The sequence below is a fragment of the Nelusetta ayraudi genome, unplaced genomic scaffold (genome assembly GCF_046127955.1).
Source record: "Nelusetta ayraudi isolate G7.1 ecotype Tasmania unplaced genomic scaffold, CSIRO-AGI_Nayr_v1 ptg000120l, whole genome shotgun sequence".
Lineage (NCBI taxonomy): Eukaryota > Metazoa > Chordata > Actinopteri > Tetraodontiformes > Monacanthidae > Nelusetta > Nelusetta ayraudi.
Window position 1 is genome coordinate 1035395 of NW_027466170.1, and position 16941 is coordinate 1052335.

General features: G+C 46.2%; 1 protein-coding gene across 1 annotated transcript; it reads right to left on the bottom strand.

Moving 5' to 3' along the window:
* Positions 1 to 3868: 3868 nt before the first annotated feature.
* abhd15a (abhydrolase domain containing 15a) lies at positions 3869 to 15209 on the bottom strand. Its single transcript, XM_076049844.1, has 3 exons — positions 14132 to 15209; positions 9015 to 9367; positions 3869 to 7861 (listed from the first exon to the last, which is right to left on the bottom strand). Exons 1-3 carry the CDS (start codon positions 14636 to 14638, stop codon positions 7192 to 7194), a joined length of 1530 nt encoding a protein of 509 aa, XP_075905959.1. The 5' UTR covers positions 14639 to 15209; the 3' UTR covers positions 3869 to 7191.
* Positions 15210 to 16941: the final 1732 nt, after the last annotated feature.

Consider the following 16941-nt stretch of genomic DNA (forward strand, 5'->3'; position numbering starts at 1 on the left):
CAAGCCTCTGTTGGCCAACCAGGAAAGTCTGTTTCTCCGAGAACTTAACCGCAGCAACAAAGCTGAACACCCTTCAAGTCTCTGATGGCCATTGACACAAGACAGCAGCGACACACCAAGGAGCCCCTTCAAACTGAGCGAGAGGGGGTTTTGGCACCTTGATCTATACGCTATACCCCGAGAAAACTATTTAAAAGGGCTCTATTATGGCCGTCATTTTTATTGCCAACTACTACTTTTGGTGATCTACTTCCATCAATAAACAAGTTTTGCTTGGTCAAAGCTGCAAAAAGACTGGTTTTTCAGAATAGGACCCCTTTAAAAAAACAACAACTGATATTTGGAGGGACGGCTGATTTGCCATGTGTCCCTCAAATTTTCCATGTAGTGGAATGTGCAGTGGTTTGTTCAAGAGATTCAGCGGATCTGTGAGAGGCTACCTTTTTACCAGCGGCCCCCAGAGGCTCTAGAAACAGGGCGGCCAGTGTGATGCCTCCTCCTGGCTGCAGCAGAGCTTCAGCCAAGCATTTGCGCGTGCAAAGTCTGTAAAAAAATATGCTGTTTTCTGAAGACCGAGCACTTTTACTGATCATAAACTTCACAAAAGGCGGCACCGCTGGACTTTACGCTCAACAGTAAAAGTCCCGATAGTGTGAAATGGGGCCGTTAAACGGCGACACCGTCTCGCTTTCACAAGTCGAAGGCGATTCACACCTGACGCAGAGAGAAGAGACGCGGCCCACAAAAGCCAACGACATTCTTACCCCCCTCTGAGGGTGGGAGCGACTAAAGCGGGCGTGACTCAGCTCGCAGGTGAACTGTCCCGTGCGCTCGCCTTGAGAGAGGCTTTGATTCGGCTGGATGGGGATGTTTGGACTGTGCACAGAGGCGGCCAGCCAGACAAGGCCGACTGTCACTCTGCATTAGCTGCTCCAGGCCCTGCCTGACTCTGATTTAGCCCCAAGGAGAGGTGGTCACCTCCCTACCTCCCTACCAGCGAGCCAGCCAGCTAGCTGGGAACATAAATGTACACGCATCGTGCAGGCAGCAGTGCACGCAGCCGTGCAAATAATTGTTTTATCTCTTGATTGCAAAACCTCCTATTTTCCTTTTGAGTGTCTGCGCGCGCGCGCGCGTGCGTGTATTTCACTTTTAGAGCAGCACCAGGAAGAGACAGGCACGCATTCGTTGGTGGACAAGCTAAAACGCTCCGGAGTGGAGGGCGGCCACACCCTGTGCAGCTCATGTAATGTGACAGTTGAGGAATTTGCTGCAGGGCGAGCCACGAATTCTTTGCAGCCTGATTCCGAAGTGCTCGTACGTCACTTGCGGCGCAAAGGACAGGAAAATTGTAGAGCAGGATCCAGACTTGTTGTAAACAGTTTTTCTGGCCAGCGCGTTGGCTTCTCTTTCCCCGGCCATAGCAAGTGCTTAAAGTAGATGTTTAGCATTTTTGACATGCTTACTATTTTTGCAAATGAGGCTGGGAGGACACACAGACCTTTAAAGGCCTCAGTTTGTTTGCACAAAGGTGAAAAAAAAAGATATTCTTGTTTAGGCAGTGAGCTTAGACATGACACCTCACACTGCAAATGAGAATGAATGTGCTGGTACAGTAACAGTTGGGTTTGAGTTTCTCTCACTTTTCTCCTTTCTGTTTACACAGTAGCTGGACCACACGTTGAAACATTTAATGCACCACACGCTGGCAAACTCACCGACCTCTGTTCGAAGCCCGACACACAGTAGGATAGTTTGCCCGCACTTACTGTAATGCAACACCGTCATTTTCATTCCTTGACTGGAACTGAACACCAGTTTTATAGCCGATAACACGGCTCAGCTGGAAGTCAAAGCCTTGCTTTTAATAGAACGTGCAAATTTCCCTTTAAAACGCTCATCTCAAGGAAGTACCTGAGAGCAATAAAAACCTTGAAATAGATCACCGGAGGAGATTTAGCCTGATTTTTGTTGCGGCATATTTAGATTCTGTAAAATGTCTGGCCCGGCCTTGATTCAGCTCACAGGTGAGTTCATGTCGAGTTCTAACGGGACCGAAAGCAGCCACGAACACCGAGGCGCTGTCTGCAAAAAAAGTATTTCCGATAACATTTACTGAAGTTAGAGTTGCGCAACAAGTGCAGTAATGCCGGACACGAGGTTTTGATTTGGGGGGTAGCTCGGCGGGGTTTTATTCTTAATAAATTGCAACTTTTCTAATAATGAAAATTGAAAAGTGGTGCCACTATCAGATGGGTCGCAGTCCAACGTGTCCACATGGTAATGTAGCTGGGACTGTCAGGGCATCGGCGTTGCTAAAACACATGGTCAACACATGTCTGCGGGGAAAATAATGGCCTCTTCCCTGCAGCACTGACAAAAAAGAGAGAGAGAGAGAGAGAGAGAGAGAGAGAGAGAGAGAGAGAGAGAGCAGGCTTGTACAAACTTTTGTGTTTGCGGACTTCTACACCTGCCCGCCGCCTTGTTTGCTCCTCTGTTACAACAGGTTCGCTCCCTTTGTCGATCCCGGGTCTTTTTGTCGTCTCTGGTGCCTTTTTCACGAATCATGCGGCGTCACAGTTTGCGCGGTCACATGATCTGAGGCAACCTTTGTGACACTTTGTGACTGAGTGCACAATTTCCATGAAAGACGATCCCTGTGCTCCTTCCCCAGAAGAATGAAGGGGAAGCGGATGTGAGTCTTTCAACACCCAGAACCTTTTCAAAACTTTCTTATGCTCAGGAAGTTCAACTCTCACGGTGAATCCCTGGCACGTCTGCCTATTTTTATATAGAAATGTGAGTATATATACTGGCAGCTCCATTTGCTTCGCCTGGCTGGTCTCTAATTTTAAACTTAGGTGCTAAATATACAGACAATTTCCGAGCCAAAAGCAGAGAAAGCTGTGTCATGGTACCAGTCACTGCTGGAGGAGTCATGTGCCTGCGAAGCACAGCGGTGGCTCGTTGATGCTGCCATCTGCTGGCATGACGCAAGCAAGACAAGAGGAGTGTCTCTGGGTAGATGGAGTCCTTTAATCAGAGAGGTCGAAAAAAAAAAAATAATGGTAAATGTAACTTGAATGTTGTGGGGGTATAAAAACCGTTCTGTAAGAGGTCTGACTGGAAATTCTTCTGAAATATTTTTCATTTTTCCTTTTTCTTTGTTCCTTCGTTGAATTTCTTGATTTCTATATTCTTGAGAAAATAGTTACTTAGTTTTCAATGTATTATATATATATATATATATATATATATATATATATATATGTACAGAACTAATTAATGTAACGTTTTTAATGTCAAGTTTAATGTTGTTGATGTTGCTTTTGCATGTTGCCACACTTCTTAAATTCTTCACCAACAAGGCAAATGAATAATAATACATTTGTAAAAAAAGAAAAAAACAGTCACAATAATTATGGATTGATTGCTAATCCAATCAACATCAATTGAATAATAACAGTGCACGTGTTCCTGTTGAAACCGGAGAGAACCATAGTGGTACCTCAGCGTCCACAAGATGGCGCAGTAGATCAGATTAATTTTTGAAGGCGTGGATTTGCAAGTAAGAATTCAAAAATGAATCCCAGCTGTTTAAAGTGCACGTATCTTTATTGAAGATATGTGTTTTCTAGGCATCTGCTGCCACCACAGGGCTGGCTGGATATTGTGTAACTTTAAATAGAATCTGATGTGACAGATTTGTTTCATCAGCTGAAGGACCCTCATCCCTGCTTTCAAAAACCCAATGTGTTATTCTGTTACGCAAACGACCTGTTGTGGAGCCAGAAAGTAAATATCCCACCTATAATAACACATGCAGTCTAAACAAAAACCATACTGTTTGCACAAAATTTTAATACATATATATATATATTTTTTTTATTTCTTGTTTAAGCCATGGCATTCTAACGTCACCAGCCAAGCTATTACAAACAGAAGATCCGAGCCGAGCGTCACTGTAAGTGGGAGGATGAGCCCCCTGACGTGGACATCCACGCACTATCTCCAGTGTTTTATTTGGGTTTAAACACCGGGCAGAGCACCGAGGAGGCTTCAGAGGCTGGATTCACACTGACTCGAAGGAACAACCATCTGTCCGCCACTCATCCTGCACTCAGGGTCTAGCAACTGGCATCCGGGAAGAACCTGGTGCTCTGAGCCACCTGGTGGCCTAGAAAACTTCAGGAGAATATCGAGTTTTGTTAGCCTGCCAAAAACAACCCAAGGAACACACAATAAACACTTTCAGTCTGCTGAGTTCTTTACATCATTGCCACACCTTCTGATTTTTATTGTGTATTTTTTTTAGTGCAGTCCTGATCAGGTGAACCACACCTAAACATCTGCTTTAAATAATCAGTGAGCATTGTTCGACGCTAGCTTTTCTCTGATTACACTACTTGTCTTGGCTCTGCAGAAGCGTCGTTAAGCGTCATTGCCTTTGGCTCCGACATCTCAAACTGTAGAAACTGTAGAAATTTTAGGGCATTCCTGCCTTTTTTTTCCTTTAAAAAAAAAAAAAGAAAGAAAAGAAAGCCAAAAACTAAACTCCCTGACCACAGAAGACATTCAGCGTCCAACTACAATAAGTCCAGAAACTGTTTTGGAGAGGTCGTTTTACATGTACAAAGCGGCCGTTCTCACGAGTCATTTAGAGCACCGACCTCATCCTGATCCTGAACTGATTTCATGTTGCTGTTGGGACAAATCCGACAGAAAGCAGCCAGACTTTCTGCCTCCAGGTGTTTGGCTGTGGACGGTATCCACATCTTCTGGAGACGTCCACCCTTCTCCCTGCAGCACAGATAAAAGTAGTTTATCTACAGCAGAAACGGGGGTACGCTTGCCAATAATGCAAAGTGGATGCTACATAGCGCGCAATTGGGTTAGGCTAACAGTTAGCCTGGCTCTGTTTAGAGCAGCTCGTTAATTCTACCCACCCCCAACACTAATGAACGATTCTAACGTGGACTTAGGTGAAATTGTCTCTGACGTGTTGCATTGTTGTTGGCAGACCCGTCCTTTTCCTAATGTGTCCAGAATGTGACAGGGATGTCCAGCGCTAATGAAACACCCTTCACTTTAATGAAATCAGCCCCTGATAACCAAATTAGACGATTGACTCCAAATTAAACACTCACAAAATAAAAGGTCAACGAGGCCTTAATTTCCTTGAGGCTAACGGAAGCCAACATTAATTGGCCTGTGCGCTGTGAGAAATAAAAATGTGCAGATTTTGAGATGAGGATGTTTCGAAAAGTTTCCAATGCCTGTTCTCAATTCAATTGGTTTGTTTCTGAAAGGCTTTACATCTGGGATTTTATAACTGTAAAGAATTATCAGAATGTTCAGATCACCAGACTTTCTGCTGTCAAGTCGTCACGATCATTACACAAGTCCACTTAACAATTGTGGCTATTACAATCTATCTTTTTGAGAGTACAACTCAAAATTGATTTGATTTTGTAGCCTCTCTTACACATAACAATAATCAAACAGGATGATGATACCTTGGTAACAACTCCAGCAAGTTCAAGTTCAGGATTTTTATGTGAACATCACTGATTCTTGACATTAGAAAACCGAAACACTTTCATATGCTAGAATTTAAAATGTTGTATTGCAACGATGGCCCGAGCAACTACAAACCGTCACATGACCTCTACCAAATTACGGCATTTTTGCGTGAAATTGACGACACCCTTAGCTGAACATTTTCACAACATCATATAATTCAACTCTTTTCCACAAATGTCAGCCTTTTGCATGCCTATGCCTGATTTTGAGAAATTGTCTGAGTGCCGCATGCGAGATTTGCACGGCCTCCACGATGAGTTTTAATGTCTCGTGTCTCCAGGGACACTTTTTGGCTCATGAGTATCTGTTGGTAGGATGTTGTTTTCCAGCTGTCTGAATGGATGAGACCGAGTGGGCGGAAATGCTGCAGTGAATGGTGCACACACAGACACTACACACACACACACGCGCTGCAGCCTGAAATGGCTGTGGGGTCTGTGCTCATGAGTCTGTGAACATCGACTCAACAGGGCTGTAACTAGAACTCAGGGAGCAACATGCTTTTTAATGGGTACAAAGAGTGCAACAAAGACACGTTACAATTTCTCTCAAATGTTTTCTCACATCTCAAACAAAAGACTAACGTTTTTTTTTTTCTTTGAGCGATTTTCAAAAAAAACTAACAAAAAAAATAAACAACAGAAAGGTACGGTAACAGGTATCATTTGTAACCCAAACATTCTGCACAGTTGGCACTCCCAGCAAACTGTGTCAAATGCAAGGCAGACGTTCAACTGGTTGTGTATCAGAGTGCAACAGGGTTTTTACAACTGGCAGGGAGGATTTTAATTTGTAGGAAAATATAAGTACTTCTGAGCATTTTGCAGTAAAGTTTAATCATCGATATTTAAGTGACACGTCTTTTTAATTGTCACCCTTTATTTCCATCTTTGTGTTTTAAATGTGTAAGAATACATACAAAAAGGTATGGTTGCTGTGCAAATTCCAAATTCTTGCGATTAAAACTTTATCACAACTTCCTCTGTGCCTTCACTGGAATTTGAGTTGATTTGGTTAAATGTCTGCAATTCCACCAAAGGTTTACGTTGGACGTACATTTAAACGTGAACCACAAGCTCCCCGTAACCTCCCTATCCTTGGGTTGCCTGCCTGGCATCCACTAGAACGAGAAAGCTTTGCCTTCCAACAACACTTTGCACACCAACATCAATACTTTTGGCGCTCGATAGCTGACTTGTCTATGTGCTCGATGACATGGGAAGCGCACAGACATTGGAGGCAACCAGAAAGAGAATAGTAGACAGAAACAGACCATGGGACCAGACAAGAATGTTCCTGTGAGTGCACAACCCAAGTCCTTTAGTCGTATACCAGGTCAGGCAGGGAGTCTGGGGCAATTGTTTGATGTCCTTTGCCAGAAAATAAATCAAAAGCAAAGTTTTGAAATTTAAGGTAGGAAAACTACAGCATTGTTTCAAGAGCAAACCCAGTAAGGCGAGACTACCTCCCAGTTGGCACACTCATTATCACACATAACTCAAGACACAACATGTTATTCTTGGGAGTGTTCGCTGAGACTGTTGACAGTGATGTGCAGAGAACCAACTGTATCTTCTAGAGAGCACTGGTGAAGTTCCATAAAGTCCCTCAACGCGTATACGACCTCTGCCAACTGTAAATGGCATGGATATTATGGGAACAGGCCGGCACCCGCTGTTTACATGTGCTGACGCTGCGGTGGCGGAACACTCTGCCGCCACCCGCCACAGCTCCCATTCCCCGCCTTCTCGCAGCCAGCTGCTTGGTCCTTTCCTCTGCAGCAAAGAAATCCGTGGTCGCCCTGAAGAATTCCAGCACGGCTTTGTGGCTCCAGTTGGTATCGCCACCACTGCCGCTTCCCGGCAAACTGTTGGGCGCAGCCGCGGGGCCCAGTGCGCCGTGTGGCCTGCTGGCTCTGCCTGCAGACTGGGTGGAGAAACCGCAGTGGCCGCCGCGGTCAGTCAACAGGAGGAAAAAATGTGGGTTTGTTTCAAAGAGCTCCAGAGGTATTGAGGACTGGGCATCACCCCGGACTGGGTCGTCCTTGGCGCACACGTTCAGAACAGGAATGGCCACCTCGTCCACGTCCCTCAGCGGTTCGTTGTGCTCCCAGTAGGCGTCCCAAGCACACGACGAGTGGCTGTCAGTGGTCGCCGGTGCCGTCAGTGCAGTGCACCTGAGTGTCGGGTGACAGAACAGCGACTCCTCCAGGCCACGTAACGAAGAGCTAGAAAACAGGGAGTCCGTTTGTATGGTCTCCCCCAGCACTGTCTTGTACCTGACACAAACAAAGAAGAAGCACACACACACACACACACACACACACACACACACACACACACACACACACACACACACACACACACACACACACACACACACACACACACACACACACACACACACACACACACACACACACAAATCAATTTTTGAAGAGTCACATCAGCCTCCATCTGCGGCCGTGATTCAAAAGGCTTCACCTGGGTCACGACGTCTCTTAAAATCCATTACTTGTTACTGAGCAGGCCATCTGTTGCCATGGCGATTTGATTGTATCTTAATTGTCTGTCTTTTCCTGTAAATGCTTGCTGAGCTCTTGCATCTGTTTTTGTTGCCCATTGGCTGACCACAGATGAGGAAATTGGAGGGATTTTGAAGGTAGCTAAATTTTAAATCACATTATACGTGATTTTCTTTGCAATTCTCAAATTCTCATTAAGCACTTGGGATGACAAACCTATTTGGCGTGAATGAGGATTTCCGTGAGGTGAACACAAATGCTGAAAGAACAGGGAACAGTACTGATGATGGTCTACCACAGTGGGACTTGTCAGCTCGAAATATAATGACAAAGTGCAGCAGTTTGTGAAGTTGTTGTCCAACACAGAGGCTCGACAAATGGAGGTACGTCCTGTTCCCCTTTAAACAATCATGTTGTCAATTTACTGAGCAGTGTGTGTGAGTGAGTGTGAGAGAGACAGTGAGGGAGAGAGAGAGAGAGAGAGAGAGAGAGCGTGTGTGATGGTTACAGATTGACCACTCTGACTCAATCTTGTTACACTGGGGTTATGTGGACAAAGGGACCGGTGAAGATGGAGAACCAACACAAGTGTATAATGGTGTCTTTTTCAGGTTTCAATATTTTTGGTAGAAAAATATTTCGTTCTGTCTTAACCTCACTCCGAATGTTAGCATATTTTCCCATGATCAATAATTTGGTGAGCACAATATTGAAATTAAAACGTTGGACTTTGCGGTGTCCCTGAAGGCTCAGTTCTCGATCCAGTTTGCTTGAAAAAAAAAAAAAAAAAAAAATCAAGTTTCTTTTTACTTTGTGCAGGTGTCTGCATTATTGTGGAAACCCCTCTGACAACATCTAGCCTACGTCAACATTATTATGCCCCCAATTCTTGGTCTTCTCCACATACCTGCTGAGGCCAAACTTCTGGTAGAGCACCAAGGCCCACTGCAGAGGCCAAAACAGCCCGTTGTCAAACCAGCTCTGGCAGCGAAACACAGGTGAGAGGCAGACAGCTGCTGTCATGTAGCTGGAGGAACCGCACTCCCCCAGGTAAGACAGGAGAAGGCCCGAACCGGTGCCCTCGCTCACAGCGTACAGTCTTCCTGAAGGCTGTTGGTGCCGGATGTAGCGCACGACCTCGCGCAAGTCGGCTGGGTCGCCAAACTGCTGCAGCTTGAGTGTGGTGAGCGGCGTGCCGTTGTGGCTGCGACGGTTGAAGACCGCAGGAAGGTACCCGTGGAACAGTGCCATTTCACATAACTGCAGGGATAGAAAAAGGTCAAATGAGTTAAAAGACTTCAATTACTGAATGAGTCAGAAGTTGTTTGGACAGTGGGGTGCCTCAAGGGAGTCTTCTTGGTCTGATTCCTTTTTCTTTTAAAACTGCTGACACTCAACGCTGCCCTTTAAATGATCATTTCTGAACAACTTAACAGCCTTCCTGACGCGATTCACTAACAATTAATCCTGGATGTCACATATAACCAACATTTAACGCAAATAAATCTTAAGCCCTTTAGCTTTGGTCCTGAAAATTACATTCAGCTCCATGATAGCCGCTTCACAAGTGGCAATGGAAGAGTCCATTACTGCACAGTGCACAGTCTGGGACTCAGTAGGTTAATAAGCAGCTTCATCAGGGAACGGTTGAGACCAAAACGGGTAAGAGAGCAGAGAATGTTAAACGATACAAACCAATGATGTCATGTGACTGGCAGGAAGTTTTCTGTTTCAGTCGGACAATAGAAACAATACTCACTGGGTCATTCAGTGAGAGTCCTTTGTGATTATTATTAGAACCATTACTTGAAAAGATTGGCAAGATGAAAATACATTGGCAGGGTATTAAGTGACCCAAGATGCAAGTGCAGTTAGTAGCAGTTTGACGGACATGTAAATGCTGCAACAGCTGTTTTATACACAACAGTTGTTTATTTTCAGCGATGCTTGTAAACTTGATGCTTTTCATTTAATGTGCAACAATTAATCACGACTGACTGACTGACTGACTGACTGACTGACTGGCTCAATGAATGACATCAAAGTGCGCTTGGAATAATATTTACATTTTCACATGCCTTCGCCTTCACATCGTGTTCTTTCTTTGAGATGTATTTTGGGACTACCTTATCTTAGTTCATGCCACTTTTGTATCTGCGTGTATACATTAAACTGTTTCCTGCAAGCTGAAACCAAGAAGATGCATTTTTTTCATCTTCCTCTCTGGATTTTCAGCCTCGCTCTGCGTCACCGCAGCACAGCAGCTTTCTCGTGTTTCGACCGGCAGTCACCTCTGAACTGAGTTACATTCCGCTTAAATCTAATATGCCAAAAGAGCTACTGCAGGATCACCGCATTAAATATTTATCAGTTCAGTCAGACGGCAGGAAGGAGCATTTCCCTCCCCGCTGTGTCAGGGCAGAGTTGATATAATAGAATCCACTCGGTCATTAGCCTCTTATGCCGACTCGTGCCGACGGGGCTCGGTTCTGAACTGCTGTTCGCCGGGAGGAGCTCACTGGCGGCGAGGAAGAAAGCAATTTAAAACGGATCAGGACAGCTCGAGTCGAGAGCAAATCACACCGATAATGGATGACATGATTAGACGTTTTTGCAATTTCAACAGCGTGTCAGTGCCGCTGCGGAGTGATGAATGTGCCGAGCGGAGAATAAATAAATAAATAAATAAAGAGGAGTGTATCTCGCGAGTTGACTGCCTGCAAAGGCATTGAAGACTGCACTGGCTTGAGTTACACAGCCAGTATTCAACTGTGGCACAGTGTTTAATCATTAGGGGGAAATTATTCACTTCCCATCAATAAAAAAAAAAAACTGCTGAGAATGTTTTTCCTGTGAACTGCTTTGAATTAAAGTACATCAAAATCTCTCTGAGTCATGGCCTTAGAGGCATTAACACTCTTATTAATTATTCATCTCAAATACAGTCAGCACTCGTCCTGGCAACTACAATCAATTAGCTTTTAAGCACCGCTCGTGTATGAGGAGTTCAAATTACTGTAAAAATAAAACGGATAAAAAATGACTGAAAGTTGCAAAGTTGCGACGCTGTAAGTAGAAAACCAGATATCACGAGAGTATCGCAGCGCAAGGGAAGGCTCAGTGATCAGTGCAGGCAGGCGCCATCAGCTGATAACAGCCCCAGTCTGGAGTCACTGACAGCCGAGTGCTGCCAAGTCTGCACGGAGCAGAAATCTGTGACGTAAAGCCGAACATCTTGAGGCGACTCCGGAATAATAAGTCGCTGTCTTAACCAACACAGGCTGCACACGGCCGTATTGACACCACTGTGTAAATTTCACAAAGAGACGAGAGGGCAGACAGGAAACTTTGGAAGAGATCGCTCAGTTTGCTTCGAGCACACGTCGGCGTTCTGAAACAATTTGCCTGCATTTGTTATTCTGCCGTCGGGAACTTTGAACTGCGGTTTTTATTCGGTGCTCGGGTCTTATCGCAACGGTTGCTAATAAAACTTCCACATTTTTCTCATGCCTGGGTGCGCAGCCATTATCCAATCCTAGGTGGAATTTGGAAGGTCTGCCTACCCTCGCCACCCGAGAGCAAGAGGGAGTTTGGGCAGTGAATGCCTCATCAAGGCCAAACGTTTTGCTGCTTTGTGAGGAAGTGAAAGCAGCGGCGACCAGAGATCCACACTCCTGATGGTAACTTCGTCAAAGTTAGGAAGGAAAAGTAGATCAGTTTAAAAAAAAGAAGACAATTAAAAATGAAACCAACCAATCAGAAAGTGAAATTGCACCAGGCCAGACGGCCGCAGTGATCGAATGTGTGCTCTAAAAAAAAAACATTAACGGCCTTTTCTCATCATGTGGCTCTGAACGCTGATCACAGATCGCTTTCAACATGTTTGAGAGATTTTAAGTGGCTTCAAAAGAGCATATAACTGTATTTTACAGAACAAATAATACCTCAATAGCTTCCATGATAGGAGACCCAGTGGCTATTTAGGTGACTCAGCGTCTGATAAGTCAGCAAAGGACGCAAACATCACCAGAAATCTTCTCCACCCAACAGACACACAACAGTCACACGCAGCCTGTTTTAAGGGAGTGCCGGCATGTCCATCATTTCATGACTGTGTGTAGACCTGCACTTCAAACAGTCGACTCCCCTCTTTGTTTCTCGTCCATGTCACGGATTTAGACCTGAGCATGTGAGTGTATATGAACATATACACAGTTGAGGCCAAAATTATTTGCATCCCTTATGAAATTGGACAAATTCTTGATCCCATGGAAATTAACTTTGAGAACAAGTGTGATGATGGTCATATTTGTTTCCATGACTTTAGCATACGTATAGACACCTATACATATCTGGATCTATGCGAAAGTCATCATTTTTCATCTTTATCTCTTACTCACACACACACACACACACACACACACACACACACACACACACACACACACACACACACACACACACACACACACACACACACACACACACACACACACACACACACACACGAGGGAGGGTTGGAGGGAGCGATGGGGGTGTGATCCTAATTGGTGCACGTCCCTTGTGCAGCTTCCACGGGCCAAAACGTGAGACAGCATCACATGACTAATTCATCTCCTTCAGTTTTTTCCACCCCCCCCCCCACACACACACACACACACACAATATTTTGCGACTCTTTTCCTCTATTTTCGGTCTTGCCATCGTGTCATCCCTCCTCTCCGCTGCCGTCGCTCACCACAGGCTGATGTCACACGTCTTCAGGTTCCCTGCAGAGCTGCTGTTTCTAACTGAAAGGCTCTGAGACTTTGCACACTAATGGAAGGCCTACGTGTACGAGAGAAAATAAACCGCCGTGATGGCAGGTGCCCCGAGTTGTGTGAGAGCCGCCGTGCACTCATTTGTGGCTGCTGCCGCCCCCCCCTGGACCCCCAACACCACCACCACCCCCTCGAGTCAAGCGATGCTTTGTAATCCTTCACTCAATTACCGCAGGCTGCGTATCGAACGGACGGTAGCTTGAAGGATCTGGCCCAGACCTTTTACTTCTCCTCGCACTGATCTGCGCATCGAGCTCACTCATGATTGCGTTTGCTCAGTTTCAAAGCTTTTTTTTTTTCTTCTTTTTTTTTTCCATTTTGATTTGCGCCAGCATCTTTCATCTCAAAAATAATCAGATCTTTGAATCATATTTTGCCTCATTTTCACAACTCATCTGTGCACGCAGAAAATGTGCCCTGAATGTTTCTGGCTTCTACTCTCGGCATTTGAGTTGAATTTCAATTGAAGTCTGTTATTGTTATCAAATATTATATTATACATTCAGCTCTGTGACTTGTCACTTGTACCTAAATTTACAGTGACACAACAGTATAATGCAGTTAATGCTGTGGCAGCTGCTATTGGAGATAAACTGGTGAAAATGGGAGTTTTCTGTGCAATGTAACATTGTCAAATTTGTGGTGTACATAAATGAAACATTTTTGGGTCAGTTGAGCAGCCTTTCATCATTTAGCACTCACAGAAATCACAAGGTCTCTAGAAAACAAAGTGACACTGTTGTTGATGGTTCTGTTGGACCTTCTGCATGTTTAGAGGGAGATTAGAGCGAAGACAAAGTGGCGTCATAAGACGGAACCAACACGTAGCTGGGAGTTTTGTCAGTAACTTGAGAACGGTATCAGTGCCCCTTTGTGACATCACAAATGTCAAGAATGGCAACTCTTAGCAAAAATCTTGTTTCAAAAAGTGGAACAAGCAGAGGAAGATGAGGGTGAACGTTTCTCATGAATAGGACTGAGCCAAACCTGTCCAAAACAGAGCATAAGAAGAACAAGGGACCTTTGAATGTACAACTAACTGAAAACATCTCACTTCACAGTGACACTGATTTACTAACAGCAGTGTGAGGTTCACAGCTCCTGCAGAATGGGTTCATTGAGCATCAAGTGTGATGAATCTGTCAAACTCTGTCTTTGACACCGGCTGCTGTTTGCTGCATTTGGGAAGGCTGCCATACGTTACCTTCAACACGTTCCTGGTGATCTTCCCAAACGAGTTGGGGATGATGAGCAGCACGGGGACGGTGGAGTGGCTGGAGGTCCTGCGTCGCTTCTGGTGTGGGGGCACTGCCCAGTCTAGGGCCACCAGCCCGTCGTCGCTCAGCTGCAGGTTGTTCCGGACGAACTGCACCGGGCTCGGGCACGGCCAGCACGCCTCGTACACGCTCTGCAGGAGGGCGCTGGCCCGCCACGTCCAGCCGACGCACGGCGCGTAAGCGCTGAAGGTCCTGCAGTGCTTCAGCAGGTAGTTGGCCAGCGCCGACGGCTTGCACACCAGCTCCACCGTGCGCGCCGCCTCCCCGCCGCCCTGAACGAGGCTGCTGCCGGTCTCCTCCTTGGATGCCTGTTGTGGAATCCCTAGTCCTGGCAGCATAGCGTCCGGTTGGCTCTCGGTGCCATAATATTTGGAGCCGGGCCACATTAGGACCACCAGGATCACAAAGCACAGCGCCACCAGCCAGAGCAGCATTGGAGCGGTGGCAAGGACGCATTCAACGCCTCGGGTCCAACCGAAAACACTGGTTTAACATTCAAAATTATGTATTTATTCTTCTAGCTCGTCGATCCATCCTTCCTCCTGAGTTCGGTGATTCACTCTGGAGCCAAAGCGGCGCGCCGCAGCCTCCCTCGTGTGCTGCCGTCTCAGTTTACGCAGCGCTTCTATTGTTTCCACTCGCCTCCAAGTCCGCATTTATTGGTCCGCGTGCGTACGAAGTGGGGTGGGGGCGGCGGGGGGAGCCGCCGGTGTTGCGCACGTTCAGCTCCAACGCAACAGGAACTGCGGAACTGCCTGACAGCTGCCGAGAGCGCGGGAGCAAATATCCGTGTTCAGCGCGCGTGAACGTTTTCATGGCCGATCAGCCAGTCAGCGAGACCGGCGGTGCACCCGGCGATCGGCGGCGCGTTGCCCTTTAATTACTTCCAGGAGGCTCCGGAGCGCGTTCTTTCAAATGGAGTCCACCTCTCTGCAAGCACTGAGCCTCGGTGTGTGTGTGTGTGTGTGTGTGTGTGTGTGTGTGTGTGTGTGTGTGCGCGCGCGCGCGCGCGTGCCGGGTGCGAGACACAAATATGTCCCACAGTCCATGCACCTCATCAGGTCCGTGTGTAGCAGAATTGTGCACACGTGTGCTTAAAAAAAAAATAAAAAATCATAGAGCACGTGACATGGGTGGACTCAGCTGCCCGAGGTGGCTGTGAGGTGGGTGTAACCTGCTCAGCTGGTCTGTGTTATATTACACAACAAAGTCATGTTTTTTGTACAACTTTGCATGCATTTTGGAGAAGAAGTACGGAAGAAAACGTGATCGGTTGTGTAACTTTAACAAAATACCTTCTGACTGCATCGTCTTTAGAAAGTCAATGAATCAGTAAACCTTTCGAATTGAACTTGGGGTGGAGGATTATTGCATCGTCACAATTTGCAGTGGGAGAAAGATTGACTTTGTAATGGAAAAAGCCCCCTGCGGACATTAACTCTGCAGCAGACTTCTACTGTAAAAGTCCTGAAGGAAACCAGACCCAGCGTGCATCCAGAGACCGTCCTGAAGGGTCACAACAAATTAAGAAAGATGAGGGATATAAAAATACATTTGCATCGATGGGAGTGGGACAAAATAAAAGGTCACTTTTACCGTTTGCAAACAAATAGCAACAGGAACCCCCCCCCCCCCCCCAAAAAAAAAAAAAAAAAAAACATTCATTGGAGAACACAACAAAAAAAACAACTCATCGAGTGGAGAAGGAGGCCGAATGCAGCCGTTCACCTCGAGGTCAACATCTGTTCCCGGAGCCATTAGCAAGATGGATGTTTAGGTTGGCTTTTACGCTTTTTCAAACATCACCGTCTATTTATGTGGCTCCTCCCGAACTCTGACTGTGACGCACTTCCAGGCACCGTCCAGCAGCTGCGTTCGCTTTACGCGCTGCAATCTGAGAGGAATGTAGGACAAACTGGGGCTATTATCACCCCGCTGAGACTTTCACTCTCGCGATCAAGCCACCACTTTTAATATTAACGTTGGAGGCACCAACGCCGTCCTCGGCAGGGGAACGGTGTCAGGCCGCCATGGGGAGGCTGTCGAACGTCACACGCGGCTCTTTTTTGCAGCGTATCATTGCACGTCTCGAGGCTTGACCACATCCTATGCGGTGGCGGGCCCGCCCCATTTCCACTTCCTCTGAGATCGAAAGCGCTCGGGCGCCATCATAAAGCTGCTGGCGAATCATCAACAGACGTTGGCGGCCTGTGCGCAGGAGCAGGTTTACACGTGACGCGCGTGCAAGTCAGTGTGGATGTTCAGGTCTCGCAGAAGTCGTTCAGTGCAGAACCTGTAAAATGAGTGAGATCTAAACTGTGCAAAATCTGAGATTTGTTTACGGGTGATGCCGATGACGTGCTATGTACGTACGAGGTATGCACGGCGTACTACACAGCAGGCAATCTTTTATGAATCGACTAATTGAATGGAGTCATCAAACGATAGTTCTGCTATTCAGTTCAAGAAGAGGGCAACAGCGGTCAAAAATCCCAGGCCAACATGAGCCACCTGGGATTAAGGAGACTTTAAAGTGACTGCGCGCGATAGAAGGTTTTAGCTTCTGCGCCGCATGTGCACCAAAACAAACTCCTCTCAGCATTTTGCCCATTTTGAATTATTTAGATTACCCGGGAAAATTAAGCTACTGTTCTAGCTGGCCTCGTTATGCTCGTGAATTCTGGCGTCCATGCGCTCTTATTTGCTTTTTACCGACAGTGTTGGCAGCAGGAAGTGG

Bases quoted from the DNA above. Each gene is read 5' to 3' on its own strand.
- abhd15a (XM_076049844.1), bottom strand. From the start codon at position 14,638: ATGCTGCTCTGGCTGGTGGCGCTGTGCTTTGTGATCCTGGTGGTCCTA. The intron at 9,368-14,131 runs GTAACGTATGGC...CTATCCCTGCAG, and splicing joins TCACCAGGAACGTGTTGAAG to TTATGTGAAATGGCACTGTT. The intron at 7,862-9,014 runs GTATGTGGAGAA...TGTTTGTGTCAG, and splicing joins CAGAAGTTTGGCCTCAGCAG to GTACAAGACAGTGCTGGGGG.